Source organism: Phyllostomus discolor, chromosome 4, assembly GCF_004126475.2.
Source record: "Phyllostomus discolor isolate MPI-MPIP mPhyDis1 chromosome 4, mPhyDis1.pri.v3, whole genome shotgun sequence".
Classification (NCBI taxonomy): domain Eukaryota; kingdom Metazoa; phylum Chordata; class Mammalia; order Chiroptera; family Phyllostomidae; genus Phyllostomus; species Phyllostomus discolor.
Genome location: NC_040906.2, coordinates 42,512,726 through 42,527,902, shown reverse-complemented (window position 1 = coordinate 42,527,902; position 15,177 = coordinate 42,512,726). Strand labels below are relative to the sequence as shown.

Here is a 15,177-nt window from a genome sequence, read left to right as displayed (position 1 = left end):
ACTTGATGAATGACTTTCACTGTATGAAATTTAGGGATATTATGCTAATGAAAAGTTGATGTTAATTCACAAAATTAAATTTCAAGATATTTTGCTCTTATCTCTCTTAATGCATTTAGTCATCACTGAAATATGTGTCTTCTATTACAATTTCCCAGAATGTTGCTACTTCCTTTTTTAGCACCCATCATCTGCCTATGCCATTGTTCTCTAGGGATGTGCTAGATCAAATGTCATGTGAGGGCAACTACAGTTTGTTATTCTTTATCACACCTAACCTACCCTGTATCCTAGGGCAGATTCTCAACACTTGTCAGTCAAAGATGGCCAGGTGAACTCAATTAAAGCAGTCGGTTTAGTTGCAGGAGAAAGCAGCCTGTATTTGGAAATTTGAATAGTGTCAATATGTCAGATATTTTCAAAGGATTTTCTTGACTAATCTCTCTTAATGACTGATATTTTAAATGAGTTATATATAAAGAGCCAAAATATTATTTTCACAAAATTTCTGTTAAACTTGTAACCACCACGTACAAAACAGTCTAGCAGAGATTTGCTCACCAAGTAGATTGAGAACTAGTTTGCAAAGCCCTTGGGAAATGTGGTACAAACAAGTGCGCAGTGAGAAGGAAAGGTCTGGTACAGGAGTTGCTGATAGAGGCAGTCCTGAGAAAGATGTCTCAGTGTGAAAGGCTGGGCAGTCCTGGGTAGCCCAAGGAGACAAGAGACCTGGGAAAAGGAGACTGGTAAAGGAAATGAAGTGGGGCATGGAATAAGGGCCAAAGATGCCAAAGGTGTGCTTAAACTACTTTCCAACTTGCTCAAGGGTACAATTAGCTATCAGAAAGCCCATGCTGTTTTTAACTGAAGAACAGCCCTAGACTTTCTCTGAGGCAATGTGCCTGGTCATTTGAATCCTGTATTCCACCTTCCGCTTCCCTTTGCCTTCATCACAGGCACACCCTGAGGAAGGCACAGCCAGCCGTCAACATGGAAGTAGACCAGTCAGCCCCACATCTGGCCCTAACCTGTTTTCAGTCAAGGACTGTTTTCTACACTCGCTTGAAACAATTGCTAGAGTAAAAGCATGTCCTCTTCGATAACTACTTTTTCTCTTCTAACTCACCAGGATCATGAAGCAATCACTTGAATTTACCAAATTTTATTTTAATTATCTGGGCAAAGAATCTCAGCTTCCACAAAGGATCTATTCTTGATACTAAAGAGAACAGCAGCACAGCTGAGGTGCAACTTCCCTGTGAGTGACACCCAAGCGTGTCATTCATCAGGAGCTAATAAGGATTTGGCCAACACCAGCGAGGAGGGACCACCTGCATCATCGCTACAGCTCCCCAGTGGGGTAACACACTAAAGATGCTGGCTAAGAGGGTCTGATTTTACCCAACACAATGTTGCCTGCTGGAAGTTCAGCAGGTGCCCTCTGTGATCGGTGCCTCAGCAAGACTGACATCAGAGTCACCTGGGCAACTGCCATGTCTTTCTGAATGTATGCATGCATTTGGAAGAAAATAAAAATTAAAATATGGACCTGGGACAACTTTTTAGGAAGTATGGCAGATGGATACAACTTTGGGGATCATTGTGGATGTTTGGTTATTTGCTGCCATCGCTGTATAAAAGCAACAAATGTATATTTAAGTAGACATAGATTATAATATTAAATCCACATGTATAGATTTAAATATAATTTACCTTCAAGAGAAGGTTATAGATGGATTTGTGCTAGAATTTTGTTTTAAGCATTCCTGAAGCACACTATTGCTATTAAAACTGTAATAATGCTTAATAAACACATAAAAGTTGCCACATTATATACAATCATACTCTGTGAGGTCCACTCTTATTATATAACATGCACAGAATGCTAGGAATTCTATCCACAAACTTCTATTATCCTGTAGTCAATTCCAGATCAACAACCAGTAACTACAACTTCATTCTAACATTTAGTACTATTAAAATGTAGCATCTCTGCTATGTTCAGGATATTTTGGGGGGGGTAGCACAAAACTGATATATAATTAACTTGCTTTTCAATATTCTGTTTGAAGAGGCAAAAAGTGCTTATGTCCATTTTCTACCTACTTTAAAATTCTTAATTCCCAATTCTGAATTCTAAAGTACATAATAGGTAACAAAGAATCAAGAGTTAAAGAGTCAATGAAGAAATTGCTACAATCTTAGAGTGTCCCTCCCCACAAAATAAACCCTTAGCTCAATCAATTATACTGTATCTATCTTAGCCACCTATTCCACCACAGTGTAAAATTTATCTGAGTACTCCACTGTTCCCTTAACTGCTATACAAATACTCCTGAGCTAGCTGTAAAATGTACTCTTGAACAGTAGCTATCAAGTTCAAATTTGTCTCCACACACATTACTGCAAAGAAGTGTAGCGCTGGCAGCATTAAAACACTACCTCTGAGTGTAATCAGGTGAAAGAACCAAGCACAGTATTTCCCATTTAGAGAGCTGAGCAACCATTAGAAGCAGTCAGAGATTGCATAATGTTTTAAAAGTTTTTCCAGCACTATGTCATTCGTGTGCTTGAAAAGCTAGTATGTTTTTAAAATTATGTTTTCAGTTGATAAGAACGTGTGCACAGAATCTCAGAAAATAGAAAATAGAAGGAATCCCTTGGTGTGTATGAAGTTAAACTCTAGGCAGACTGTATTGCTTTGCTGTAGCTTAGTGCCAGAATTCCCAAGGAAAGAATGGAGGAGAAAAATTCTTTATCCTGATAGTCCTGAGCCACCTGGGATGTAGCATTACTTACCTAAAGATGGGTCTTTGGAGATGTTTCTTCCTGATTGTGACATGGTCATCCATTTAAAGGTGAGGGTGTAATTTCTTCCTTGAAAGCCACTCCAGAAATCCAGGGAGGGAATGTGGAAGCTTATCCTGATCTATTGTGCTGCAAGGAGCCCAGAAAGAAAAACGAGTTTCCTCTTTCTCTTTTTGGGTGCTGGGAGAAAACTTCCCTGCTCTCTGCCAGCTGAGCAGTGTGTCCATAGAGGCCACATAAGACAAGCACGTTGGGGCACTCCCCCACAGAGCAGGGTGTGCAAAAACCACCAAGAGTCACTTTGGTACGGCCCAGAGAAGTGCACCGAACTCTCAGAAAGAGAACAAAACAAACAGAAAACTTCCTACCCCGGTGGCACCCAGGTAGGAGCTCCCTAAGTGATCGCAGCCATGAGAGCACTCCTTCCACATGCTGGTCAAGCTAAGCTCGGGAAGCTAAGTCCCTCCCTGTCTTTAAAGCAGGCTGCTCTGAGGCTCAACTTTTTCTTCAAAATAAAAGTTGTACAGCTGGTTCAGCGGTCCCATGTGAGTATCCTCTGAAAGTTTGTTCTGTTAAAATAAGAACTATGTACAAATTCATGAAGAAAGAAGGGCTCGGCTGTGTGGCTGGCTCTGCCTCAAGAGATGATCATTCTTTTTACAATCTTGCTTTTACTAACACTGAATAAAGTATGGACATGACTCCTCATTTTTGGCATTCATAACCTAATAACCTACCCTTGGCTGAAGGCGAAGATGTCATTTCAACTGATAGAAGCCTATGTGAAGCTGGCCAGAGCTACAAAAGTTAGAAAAACAACAATTGCTCAATTCTGTCAGTGACATCGTACCCAAATGTAGCTTTCCAACTAAGAGGGGGCACTGCAGAAAAAAATATGTAAACACACACACTTGTTAAAAAGTCCCCGAAACTCCCTAGAAACCTCAGGTTTTTACATTATCTGATCAAACTTGAATTTATAAAAAGAAAAAGAAAGAAAAGTAGATGTAAGAGAGAGTTGTGAACAGATGAAAATAAATAACATTAAAAATTGTTTTAGTTGGATGACCTAGACCCACACTGCAAGAACTCTTATTCTAGTTACAGATAACACAAGTTGTCATATTTTAATAAACTTATTTTGGAGACAGTCCTGTATCTGAATCACAAACAAAATTCCTACTCAATTAATAGTATCATGAGATTCCAGACCAGAGGTTTAGTATGTAATACAATGAACCATCTCAAACCATGATTAAAATGCTTTTTAAATTATGCATGTAACAAAAGGTAGAAAACCTGAGAAATGTACATGCCTTTAGTTAAATGATCCATAAAAATAAGAATGAAATGACGCAAAGAGGGGATATGATCTCTATGGTTTCCATCTGCGGTCCTTAGTGCTCCCCAGGTATTTCCACAGGAGCAAGAATACCTCTTTACTTTCCTCCCAGAAGAGAGACAAACAAGGAGTAGAAAATTACAAAAAATCACTGATTATATTGAGCAGTTCTAACAGACACCTCTTATTTTTCTGATGAAATCAGTCTGAGATCTCTGAACTAAAAATAAAATACATGGGTTCTAGTCTTAGTTCTATCATGAACATGCTGGGCCACTGTGGGAAAATTTCCTGACGTATCTGAGTCCCCGGTTCCTTGTTTGTAAAGTGAAGTTATAATATTAATTGAATTCTATGTTCCTTTCAAGCTTTAATGTTACCATAGTGCTATTTCTAAATATAATTAGTTTGCTTCTTGCAAAGGAACTAGAATAAAGGTAATGATGCCTGATAGAAACAAACAAACCAATGCATTCATTATATGAAGTTATAAATAAATAAGTTACAAATAAAAAGGAAAGCAATTTTATATTACATATATTTATGTAGATATTCTATATGTATATAATTATGTCTAAACTAATGTTTCCTGCACCACCAGTAGGCATCCAGTTGTAGATGGACAGGTGTGGGACAATGATGTTAAACTGGGGACCACCTATACACAAACTGGTGTGCAGATCTTGGGGCAGATGCTTCATTATAGCCATGTGCCTTGGTTCCCTTTGTACAGGCAGTTACATAACTAATAACATGTTGAACAGATCTTCTGAAAGTAATTTTGCATTTATCACTGGCGTTCAATTTCTGTACTCATGGTTTATCTATGTTACTATTAATTTAGCATAAATACCACAGAGGGGTAAGCCAGGGGATAATAAACCCATCAACTTTAAAAAACTAACTTTTATTTTGTCTACTTTTTAATTAGAAAGGTGAGATGACTTATTCATTAGCATGATGGAAGGACCTCAACATAAATGCTAGTAAACACCTAGCAAGGTAAAGTTCAAATGACAAGAAAGTATACAATCCAACTTGAGGCTCAGAGGCTTAATTATCAACTGCAGAATTTGAATGTTGTTAAATTAATTACATAAAATCCATCACCTCTTTAATTGCATTAGATTCATATTCTTTGTGCTCTTAAGTTTTAGGGTTGAAAGCTCAAATTCCCATTTACATCAAGCACTGTATTTATACCCAATCTTAGAACCTAAAGAGCCATGAGAAAATATCAGTAAGTTAAATATTCACTTGGCACAAAGAAAACCATGAATTTCCTAAATGTTTCTATTAACTTTTTCTCAGAGCATTTAAATTTCATACTGAGGACAGGTTTGCCTTATTAACTTATTCAGCTTTAATTTAGTATTCAAAAAAATGAAAGGCCCTCACAATTGTTGCTTCAATTATATAGTCTTTAAATTAACACAACTATACTTATAATCTAATTTTCTGTATCAACTTCAACCGTTCAGTTTTATTTATAATTTATATATAAAAATTTGATGGATAAATAACAAAGCCAACTCTCCTATAAAATAAACTAAATATAATTTAGTTTAGGTTTTTTCCTGGGAACAGGGATCAGAAATGGTGTTTCCAGTTTCCAGTTATGGTGAAATCTCATTCAGTATGATTTTGCCTAACATCTCCACCCCACCCCCACTCGCATGCTCACTCATGCTCCCTCCCCCTCCCTCTCTCATGCACACGCATATACACAGACTCTCCCACTCAGCACTGTTAGAGACTGCATTATGGGTGCTCAATAAATATTTCTTTATTTGGTAAAGTGCTCAGCTGAAACACACCAACATATCCACCTTAACTAAATCATTTTGTGTGACAAAATCATGGATCAATTTGCATGACTTTTCCAACCAAGTGGATACTAAATGTGCCACGATATTTGTGTCAAGCATCTCAGAAAACAGGTAAACTTCATAGTTTTTTGTATAGGAAGGCACATTACTATATTCCCATACAAAGCTTTGGCTTCTTTCATTGTTATAGTCTATTCTCTGGCTCTGTTTATAATATATATAAAAGTGCCCAAAACACAGGCAAAGGTAGAAAAATCATGTAATATTATGCCAGCCCAAGAACTGGGAAATGAATATACCAGTTATCATTTTACTGCATAAGTCTATTCAAATACAAATCTGACACAAAGTGTATGCTCCTTTGTTCCAACATTATTTTATTAAATACAATGCCACAAGTTATAGATTTAGGTGAATTTTAAATTAAGTGGAGAAGTGAGAGGAAATGTAAGAAAAATAGGGTCAGATGGGAATTCAGCTATTTCATTGTATATGTGATATAATTTTACATTTTTTAAAAAACCTGCTTCTTTCCCTCTTGCCTCTCCACCTTCCACCAAGGTTAGAGCTAGCCTTGTGCGTGACTAGAGTGTCTCCTATACTTAAATTATACTTCAGTAGTTCTCAATCTTCTTTTTTTTGACACATCATACATGAAAGGTGATGTGCATGTGACACTGTCCCAGAAATTACCTAAATCTTGACAAAACCAAAAAGGTAAAGTGCAGCCATCGCCATAATTTTCATTTGACATAGCTATAAATATTGTTTCAGTAAAGTGAAACATTGCTGGGACGACTCTACCATGAGATGAATGGCAGGGTGTGGACTAGCTCTAAAGGACTAACCCTTCTCCATCCTGTTTTCACTGGCCAAAAACTATTGCCTATAAGTGGTGGAGAGTGGCATTGATTTAAAGATAACTTAAATCTGATGTATTCTTTCAAGGTTAGCCATTCAAAACCATCAGCATTTTCTCTAATTTTTAAACAAATTTTCTGCTACATGTTTCATAATTGATTACAAAGCTAGTTAATACGTGGTAAGGCTGGAATTTGAACCCAGATGTCTCATTCCTGAGCCCACACTTTTACCCCTACTGAACAGGTTGTCGTCATGTTGCTGGCAGCCTGCAACTGAGGTCACTTGGGTTCTTTGTGGGCTATGGTGTCCCATATACAAAGACAGAAAAGAAGCAACTAGACATTTTTCCTTCTAATCCGCCACCCTACTTAAATATCATTGCATCATTGATTATGTTCCCAACACTTGTAAGAGCTAGCCCTAGAAAGAGCCTACTTATAGCAAGGTGAGATAATAAATGGAAATGTTCTACTGAGATCTGAATGGAAACTGTTTTATTATAAAGAGTCCTGGGCTAATGTCAAGGAACAAACATTTAAATCCTAGCTCTAGCTGCAATTTTTAACTCTGCTCATTTGTTTCCTTACCAATCACACTAAGATATTGGGCCAGATGGCTTCTGAGATCCTTTCCAGCTCTGAATTTTAATGACTTTATGACTGACCCATGATAAAATGTCAAGTTATTGAAATTTAGTGCCCAAGCAAGTTTAAATTCTATAGTCATTTTAGCTTTTCTCCACCACGACAGGCTCACCCATACCACCAGACTACTTTTTATCCTTGCTGTTATAGGATCAAAAATATAACACTCTACTTTTCAAGTGTGAAAATAAATTGTAGAACATTTTTTTTTCTAACTAGGCTATTTCCCTCCTGTTGCCTTAACTCGGAATCACCCTCACTGGGGTGTCCTGCTGCAGCAGGACAGGGGTTAGTGTCTGTCGTATTCCCTGTGCCTGGCACCCAAGAGACACCCTGTCCTTATCCACTGAATGAATGACTAAATGATCAAAGTGCTGATTAATGCTATTATAGGGGAGCAAAATTTACCACCCCAAAATGTGTCTCTTTGGCACGAGGATTATTTTAGGCTGATTGTTGTTAAAAAGCAGAAGACTCGAAAGTTTTTCTTTTCACCTCTCCCTTAACTGCCTGAAGAGAATGTGGTAGAGACTCTTTTCCAGGAGGAGCTCTATTACCAGCGGTAACTACCAGGAGTATGCGCCAGATGTTGTGGACAGGGGAGCCTATTTGTTCAAAGTCCTCGCTGTGTCCCATTGTCACTGCATGGCATGGCGAACATTTGTTTGTGAAATGTTTGCTGGTGCCACATTCCTGTGAATTGTTTTTCTCTTTTGTGAAGTCCCAGGCTCATCTAGATCCCCCTTCTCCTAGATCGAGACTGGCATATAAGCTTCACTTGCCTGACTGCCTGTGGGCCTCATATTTTTATGTAGCCCTCATGTGTACAAAATTAAATTTGTCTTTTCTCCTGTTAATTTGTTTTATGTCAACTTGATTATTCAACCAGACAAAGAACCCGGAAGAGTAGAATGAAAATGTTTCCTCCCCTATGCTCCCTCATCATCTTCTTGTGGATTGTTTTTCTAAAACCTCAGTCATATCTGAGAATTGTTCGGTCTTTCATATTTCCTCCCACCTACTGTTTTTCTTCAAGAAGGCATCTGAGTTTACAGGGAGGCGGGCCTCTCTGACTCTATAATGGTAGAAAAGAGGTGGCCACAAACCCAGACCTGCAGGTGCCTTCTCTTTGTTTTTTCTGGTCTCTGCAACGATGGTCCTTGTCTCTCTGGTCACTTGGCTCCCTGCAGACACTTACTGCTGAAATCTGTGCCTGATAGGTTCAGCTGGCTCAATCAGGGAACTGTGAGCCTTTCCTCCAATGGAGCCCAACGTCTGCCCTCACTGGTTCTGCAGGACCCTTTAAGTCTGTCACATCTTCCATTTGGATCTCCTCCAAGGCTGTTAATTCTTCGGCTCCAGTGTAGAATCCCCCGAGCCCTTACTATGGGCCTGGCAGGCTCGTGACAGATATACTGGCCCCATCTCTGCTGACCTCTAAATTCCCCCTGAGGCAAGCAGGACCTCCTGAGACCTCCATCCCACGCAGGCACTGAGGAAGGCTTGGGATTGGCCACACCATACCATCATTTTTATTCTGCTTATAGCAGCTAACTCACTAAGTCACTGGAAAAATTCTCTGCTTTAAGCTTTTACTTTCAACAAAATATGCTCCCCACCTTTGGGATTTCAGCTCAAAGAGGTCACAATACTTTGTCCACTTTTTGTGTAAAGCAGCCTTTATCTGGGTCCCCTTTTCTATACTTTGCCAGGGCAGAAGAGATATGCTTTCCCTATCTAATCTGTATCTCCTGGGTGCTCTTCGTCTATGGTTTATAATAAATTTGATATTCAAATCTATAAGCCTCAATCATGTAAATTAGGTGGAATTTCAGGAGACTGGGAAACCCATTTTTATTTACTTTATTGGAGTGACATTGGTTAATAAAATTATATAGGTTTCAGGGGTACGATTTTATAATGCATCATCTGTATACTGTATTGTGTGTTCACCACCCCTGGGAAACCCATTTTTATGTGCACAAAGCCTGGTCTTCAGAACTATTGTCTTGCCAGAGGCTCAGAAGTTTTATTTAGGTATTCAGAGCTATGTCTTTACTTTTATCTGTGATGATATTAATCTTACTCCCTGCCTTCCATGAAGCAGATGAGTGCCTCTGGCTAACTGGGAGAAGGTAAGATCATATTCACCAAAATGGAAGAGAAAAAAAGCACATTATTATTATCATTAGTTTATGAAGCTTTCTTACTCACTTATTTCAGTGGGTGCATCGTGAGTTAACTATACCAGAGTACCTGATTTATGTGCCACTCTACCTGATCTGGCCCTCACCTACCTGTATCCACCTCTTAAAACCCTGACTCTCTGGCTCATTCCTTACTAGCCATGCTGGCACTTTGTTGTACTTCATGTTCTTCCCTGCCTCTTCTGCACATACTGTTCCCTCTAGTCTAAAATGCTCTTCCTTTTGCTCATTGGTGAGATTTCAGAACATCTAGCTGTTCCTGACTACTTGAAAGATCATCCTAGTCAAATTATACTGAAAATATATTTTCCTTATATGTATGTCTATAGAACTTAAAAATAGATTTTCATAGATGTCTTACAATGTTCTGAAACATTGTCTAATACTTAACACGTGTTTCATCTTGAAATATTTGTCATTACACTTCAAATCAGGAATTCTACATATCTGAGAATAAATACAATGGGAATATTAAAATTGACAATGCAGCTGAGAATTACCTAGGGAATGGTTTTCAATACAACCAAAAATCCTTTCTGCCTTACAGGCAAAAAGCATTCTATCCAGTTAATAGTTTCAAACAAGGTTCTCTTGTCTTGTGTGTCAGGCTTAGTTTATTGACCAATTATTCAAAAATAAAATACATCAGAATTTTTATTTTCTTAAGTGAAGTAATTTAAAAAGTCTGGGTTTATAGCTTTAAGTGGCAAGGAAAAACTGTTCCCCAAATGGGCTGACTCTTCAGCCAGGTGTCAGAGCTGAGGCTGTCCACATCACAAAGCAGGAGAAATTCCTCTTTGTCACTGAAGTGTAGAAGCAGGTCAGTTAAAGTGTGGCTCCATGAACACTCCTACAAGTTCTGACAGCCTTTAATGCTGGCAAACAACTTCTTTGGAATGAGTGTGACATTTTGCAAAAACATCAACAACAACAAAGGAAATCATTTAAACAGACTCTCATAGCCAAACACCTACCCACCCCTGCTCCATGTGTAATTGAGCAATATACAAATCTACTATAAAAGGAAATGACCTTTGCGTAGTGGGTAGTTAAATAAACATTACAAAAAGAGACCTCCTTAATATAAAGTTCCCTGTGAGTCAGAGGACTAAAAAAGAGATGGCTGAACAGAGTCTTGAAGGATGAGTAGACAGATGTTCAGTAGGCAGGCTAAGAAAAAGAGCAAGCAGACTGTGTCTTCAGCCCTGGGCACCAGACAACACGTAATTTGGAGGGCTCGCTGTGGCTGGAGCAGTGTGCTGTGGGTCCCACTACATTCGCATGCAAAGCTGCAGAAGATCACACCGTCCCATAAGAAGAGGGTTGTACTTAGAAAAAAAATAATCAATGTGATATCGCAGTTTCAAAGAATGTAATCCAGAGGTTTTCATTACTCCCCAAACATGCCAAAAATGTTATCCACAATTCTTCAGTCAGTGGAGTGTTGTCCACTGTTAGTTGAATGCTGAGACTCATTCAGTTGCTCTGCAGCTCTGAAACACATCACTAAGTCATTAACTTATTTTCAGAGCTAAGTCATCCTTAACAGCTTTCCTTCATATTTTAAGCTTGGTCTCAACATGACTCTAAATTCAATTAGTAGGGTCTTTTAGTAAAGTCTTTATTAAGCTTCCAGTAATGCCTATGAGTAAATGTGTGAGTAAATGTGCAGAACTATAGTATAAACAAGAATGAATTGAATCAATGTCAGTAAATGGAAAATTCCTAAATGCTAACCTATTGACTCTCCAAACTTTTAGAATTAGACAGCAATAGAGAAAATCATGACTCACACTGACTTTGACTAGAAGCAGCTACTCAGTTTGCCAAACTTTTAATAGTATGTGTGGTCAGTTCCACATAAATAACTCAAATGTATAGAAATGTCACTGCCCATTAACTTTTTAAAGCAAAAAATGAGTTATTGGCAGAGATAATCAATACGGACAACGTATATTTGAATCTTGACATCCATTCACACCTCAAAAAACTCATTTCAGCTTTAGCTTTTCTTTCTGCATTTACCGACTTTCCCCCACTCCACATCCATTGAAATGATCTGTCCTTACCAATCTCATCTTACTTTTCACATAAATACATCATTCCTAACAACTCTTCTATGACATGCTATAGTTACAATAATTTATTTGTATATTCACTTAATTAAGCTCGAAATTTAAATTACATACAGGATCTAAACTAATCAGTGAATACTTTCCCAAACCCAACACTAGGCCTGTTATCTACTACATCAATGATGCAAGGCCCAACACCTGACAGAATCTTGGAAATCAATTCTATTTTTAGAAAATCTACATTTTTAACACTGTGAAAGTTCACCTTTCTCCATGGCCCTAGAAAATGGCAGTCTTCCCTCATCTGCCCTTTTCTCCACCTGGCCCTGTGGAAAGTGTAGGAGTAAGAGAGTTGACGTGTGTACGTGTTAGGCACAGTGCTTTCCATTTCAGTCAGTTCTACATAACACGTGTAGAAGATAGAGTCTCATACCTTAAAGTCACAATAAACAAAACTAGAGTTGAGAAAAATTATATAAATTTCCAAAGTTTATACATCTTGTATGTTACAGTAGTGGGATTTGAATTCAGTTCTACCTGATACAAGCATCTTTGTTCTTACCTACACCTCCTCTTTGTGATCATAGTGTCAGTTTCAATAGCAGCCTGCAACCACAAAGGCAGCCAAGGGGGACTATAGCTTTAAAAATACAATTCTCTGGTCATCTGAATGAGGCTGAATTCTAGCAATGACTCTGACTGGATTTCACAGACACGTTGGTTTGGTTTGGGTCATTCTCAGAATATAAGCCCTCACTCATGATTGGACCAGCAAACAACAACAAAAGCACACGTCTAAATATGGAGACTCTAAAGTTTAAAGTTTACCATTTGTCTGTTGTGTAATCATCATCAAACAAAAGTGGATAAACAAAATTTTGGGTTAAAACATCAATGGGAAGCTCCAGGAAAAAATAACCAAGTCAGAGTAAACATGTCAGTGAAGCTAGGGTTCCATCTCCAGCGTACAGAATGGCTCTCCAGTGCTAAGGTGTGTGTCTGTGCTACAACTCCCTCTTAAAAATCATGCCCACAGAAACTGATGGGGGACTCAAGACTTGGAAAATTTTAGCTTAAGCTAAAAAGCTATAAGTCTAGCAAGTAATGTGTATGTTAAAGCTTTTGTTTCAGAAACTACAGATAAGGCCCATCCTGGCTCCTGGGAAAACAGCCAACCTCCTGGGGCACTGCTAGAGATTACCACCTCGGGACAAATTGGAAGCACCCAGGCCTTTGTGTTCCTGGGAGAGTAGAGACCACCCTCCCCTGGGAACAGCTAACTGCCCAGGATAGGAATGTTGCAGCTTCTCAATCTCAAAGCCCTCACCGCACCTTATTTATCCTCCTCTCCCCTTATAAAAGGTCTGGCCTAAAAAGAGAAGGCAAGATGGTTTGTTAGGGTATGAACCCACCATCTTCTCAGACCACCAGCCAACTGAATAGAGTGCCCATAAAAGATTCAATCGCTGCCATTGCTTATTGGGTTTGGTAGTGACAGGCAGCCCAAATGCCGGTGTCTTTTCTGGTTACAAAACCCATATCACTAAAAAATCCATTTATCAATTAAAATTATCTACCTTCTTTCAAAATCACACCATAAGATACTTTACCCTCACACACAAAAAAGGCTAGATGGGCTCCATTCATAGACTTGTAAGCTCAGAGTTGCCTGTGAGAGTACCTAGCCCCTAATGGTCCACTGCACAATGATATGGTAACTGCTGCCATTTGCTGAGCACGTACTGTGCACCAGGCACAGCTGAGTACCCCACAAACCCTATTAGTTTCAATTTTCCCAACAACAACATGGGATAGGAATCAGCACCTTTATTTTAAAGAGAGCCAACATTGCACAGTTGGGACTAAGCGCAGATCTGAGCCCAAGCCTGCCTTCCCCGAGGCTCACTCATTTAACTACTACTGTTGCTCATGACCAGGGCCATCTAATAAAATTTATGTCAGTTCTCTTTCTGTGTTCCTCACAATCATTTTGTATTTTTACCCTCGCTTTCTTTTTTGTGTTACCATTTCATAAACAATTTTATTTTATAATAATGGTCTTCAAATATCATTTTTAACTGATTCCAACCTTCTTAAATCTGTGGAGATTCTGAACTCACTTTCACTTCAACAGTCCTGTAAATACAGAACAATTCTGCTGTTTGGAGTGTACACATTGTTTCAGTATAGGAGTTCACATTTATTTTTTGACCTTGAGGTAATGTGTTATTTGTTATAAATAGAATCATAGACCTCCAAGGTCACGTTATTCACCCTTCCAACCACTGCAGAATTCCTCTTGCTTTTTCTCTCAAAGAGGGTTTACTCCCAAGTGCCCTGACCTAGAGGAAATGAATCTGGTGTTCCCTTGATCTCCATCCCAAGAGCCTCTTATAACATGAGAATTTCATCTTATTCAATGCTACCTTTATTCAAGGATAGAAGCTTCCCTTATGCTAACTTATTCACCTGGTATACAATCAAAGAAACAACAATCAGTTCCAACAGTGCAAGGAAAACTGGCTGTGCTGGGCTTACTGAGGACTAATGTTTGGTCTCAAGGGTAGCCATTGCTAGAGCATATTGAGAAGTGAAATATGATTCTAGATCAATTTTTGCTCTATCTACTACCTTTAAAAATAACACAACTTAGCCCTCACCAGGTAGCTCAGTTGGTTGGAGCATCACCTCATACACCAAAATTCTGCAGGTTTGATCCCCAGTCGGGGTGTGTACAGGAAGTGACTGATTAATGTTTCTCTCTGTCTCTCCCTTCTTCTCACTCTAAAAATTGATAAACATACCCTCAGGGAAGCTTAAAATACTACTAATAATAACATGACTTAATTTCACTGGTCATTGTGACAAGGGATATACCACGGCTTAAGGAACCAAGATTATTAAAACATAGACCCCCTCCTGAAGAAGCTCAAGTATAAAATGAAAAAAAAATCTACTTTAAAAGTAATTTTAATATAATTCAATAAACAGATTTATAAAATCAATAAAAATAAATAAAAGAAGGTCAGAAAGAAGAGAAATGAAGACTCATAAGGGAAATTATTCTATTTAAGCAAGGTTTATCCAGTGATTAGAAGTTCACTGGGACAAACTGCTTGCTAGAAAGAATAAGGAGGGAAAGTTCAATCAAAGGAAGACAGGAAATAACACAAAAGCATGAAATACCATAGTGTTCAGGAAGTGGAAGTCATCTTGACATGAGTGAGAGTCACAGTGGTAGGGGAATGGCAGGAGATAAAGCAGGAAAATTAGGCAGAGGTCAAATCCTGTGTGCCATATGGTGAGCTTAGGCTCTATCCAACAGTCAATGAAAGCTACTGGTGGGCTCCAGTCAGGGAAATGACACCTGCACCTCTGCAGTTTTGGAAGATCTCATTGATAAAAATC

The 15,177-nt window shown here is 38.6% G+C and overlaps 1 protein-coding gene across 5 annotated transcripts in view; it reads right to left on the bottom strand.

The window, feature by feature from the left end:
* Positions 1 to 15,177, bottom strand: part of PDE1A (phosphodiesterase 1A) — a 296,807-nt gene that overhangs the window by 222,476 nt on the left and 59,154 nt on the right. Inside the window, exon 1 of one of the 5 annotated variants that reach the window (XM_036023220.1) lies at positions 2,800 to 3,562. The exons of the other annotated variants lie outside the window; for them this stretch is intronic. Coding sequence (XP_035879113.1) covers positions 2,800 to 2,852 — 53 coding nt within the window. The 5' untranslated portion in view covers positions 2,853 to 3,562. Of the gene's footprint in view, positions 1 to 2,799; positions 3,563 to 15,177 lie in introns of those variants that run through there. 5 annotated transcript variants of the gene reach the window in all.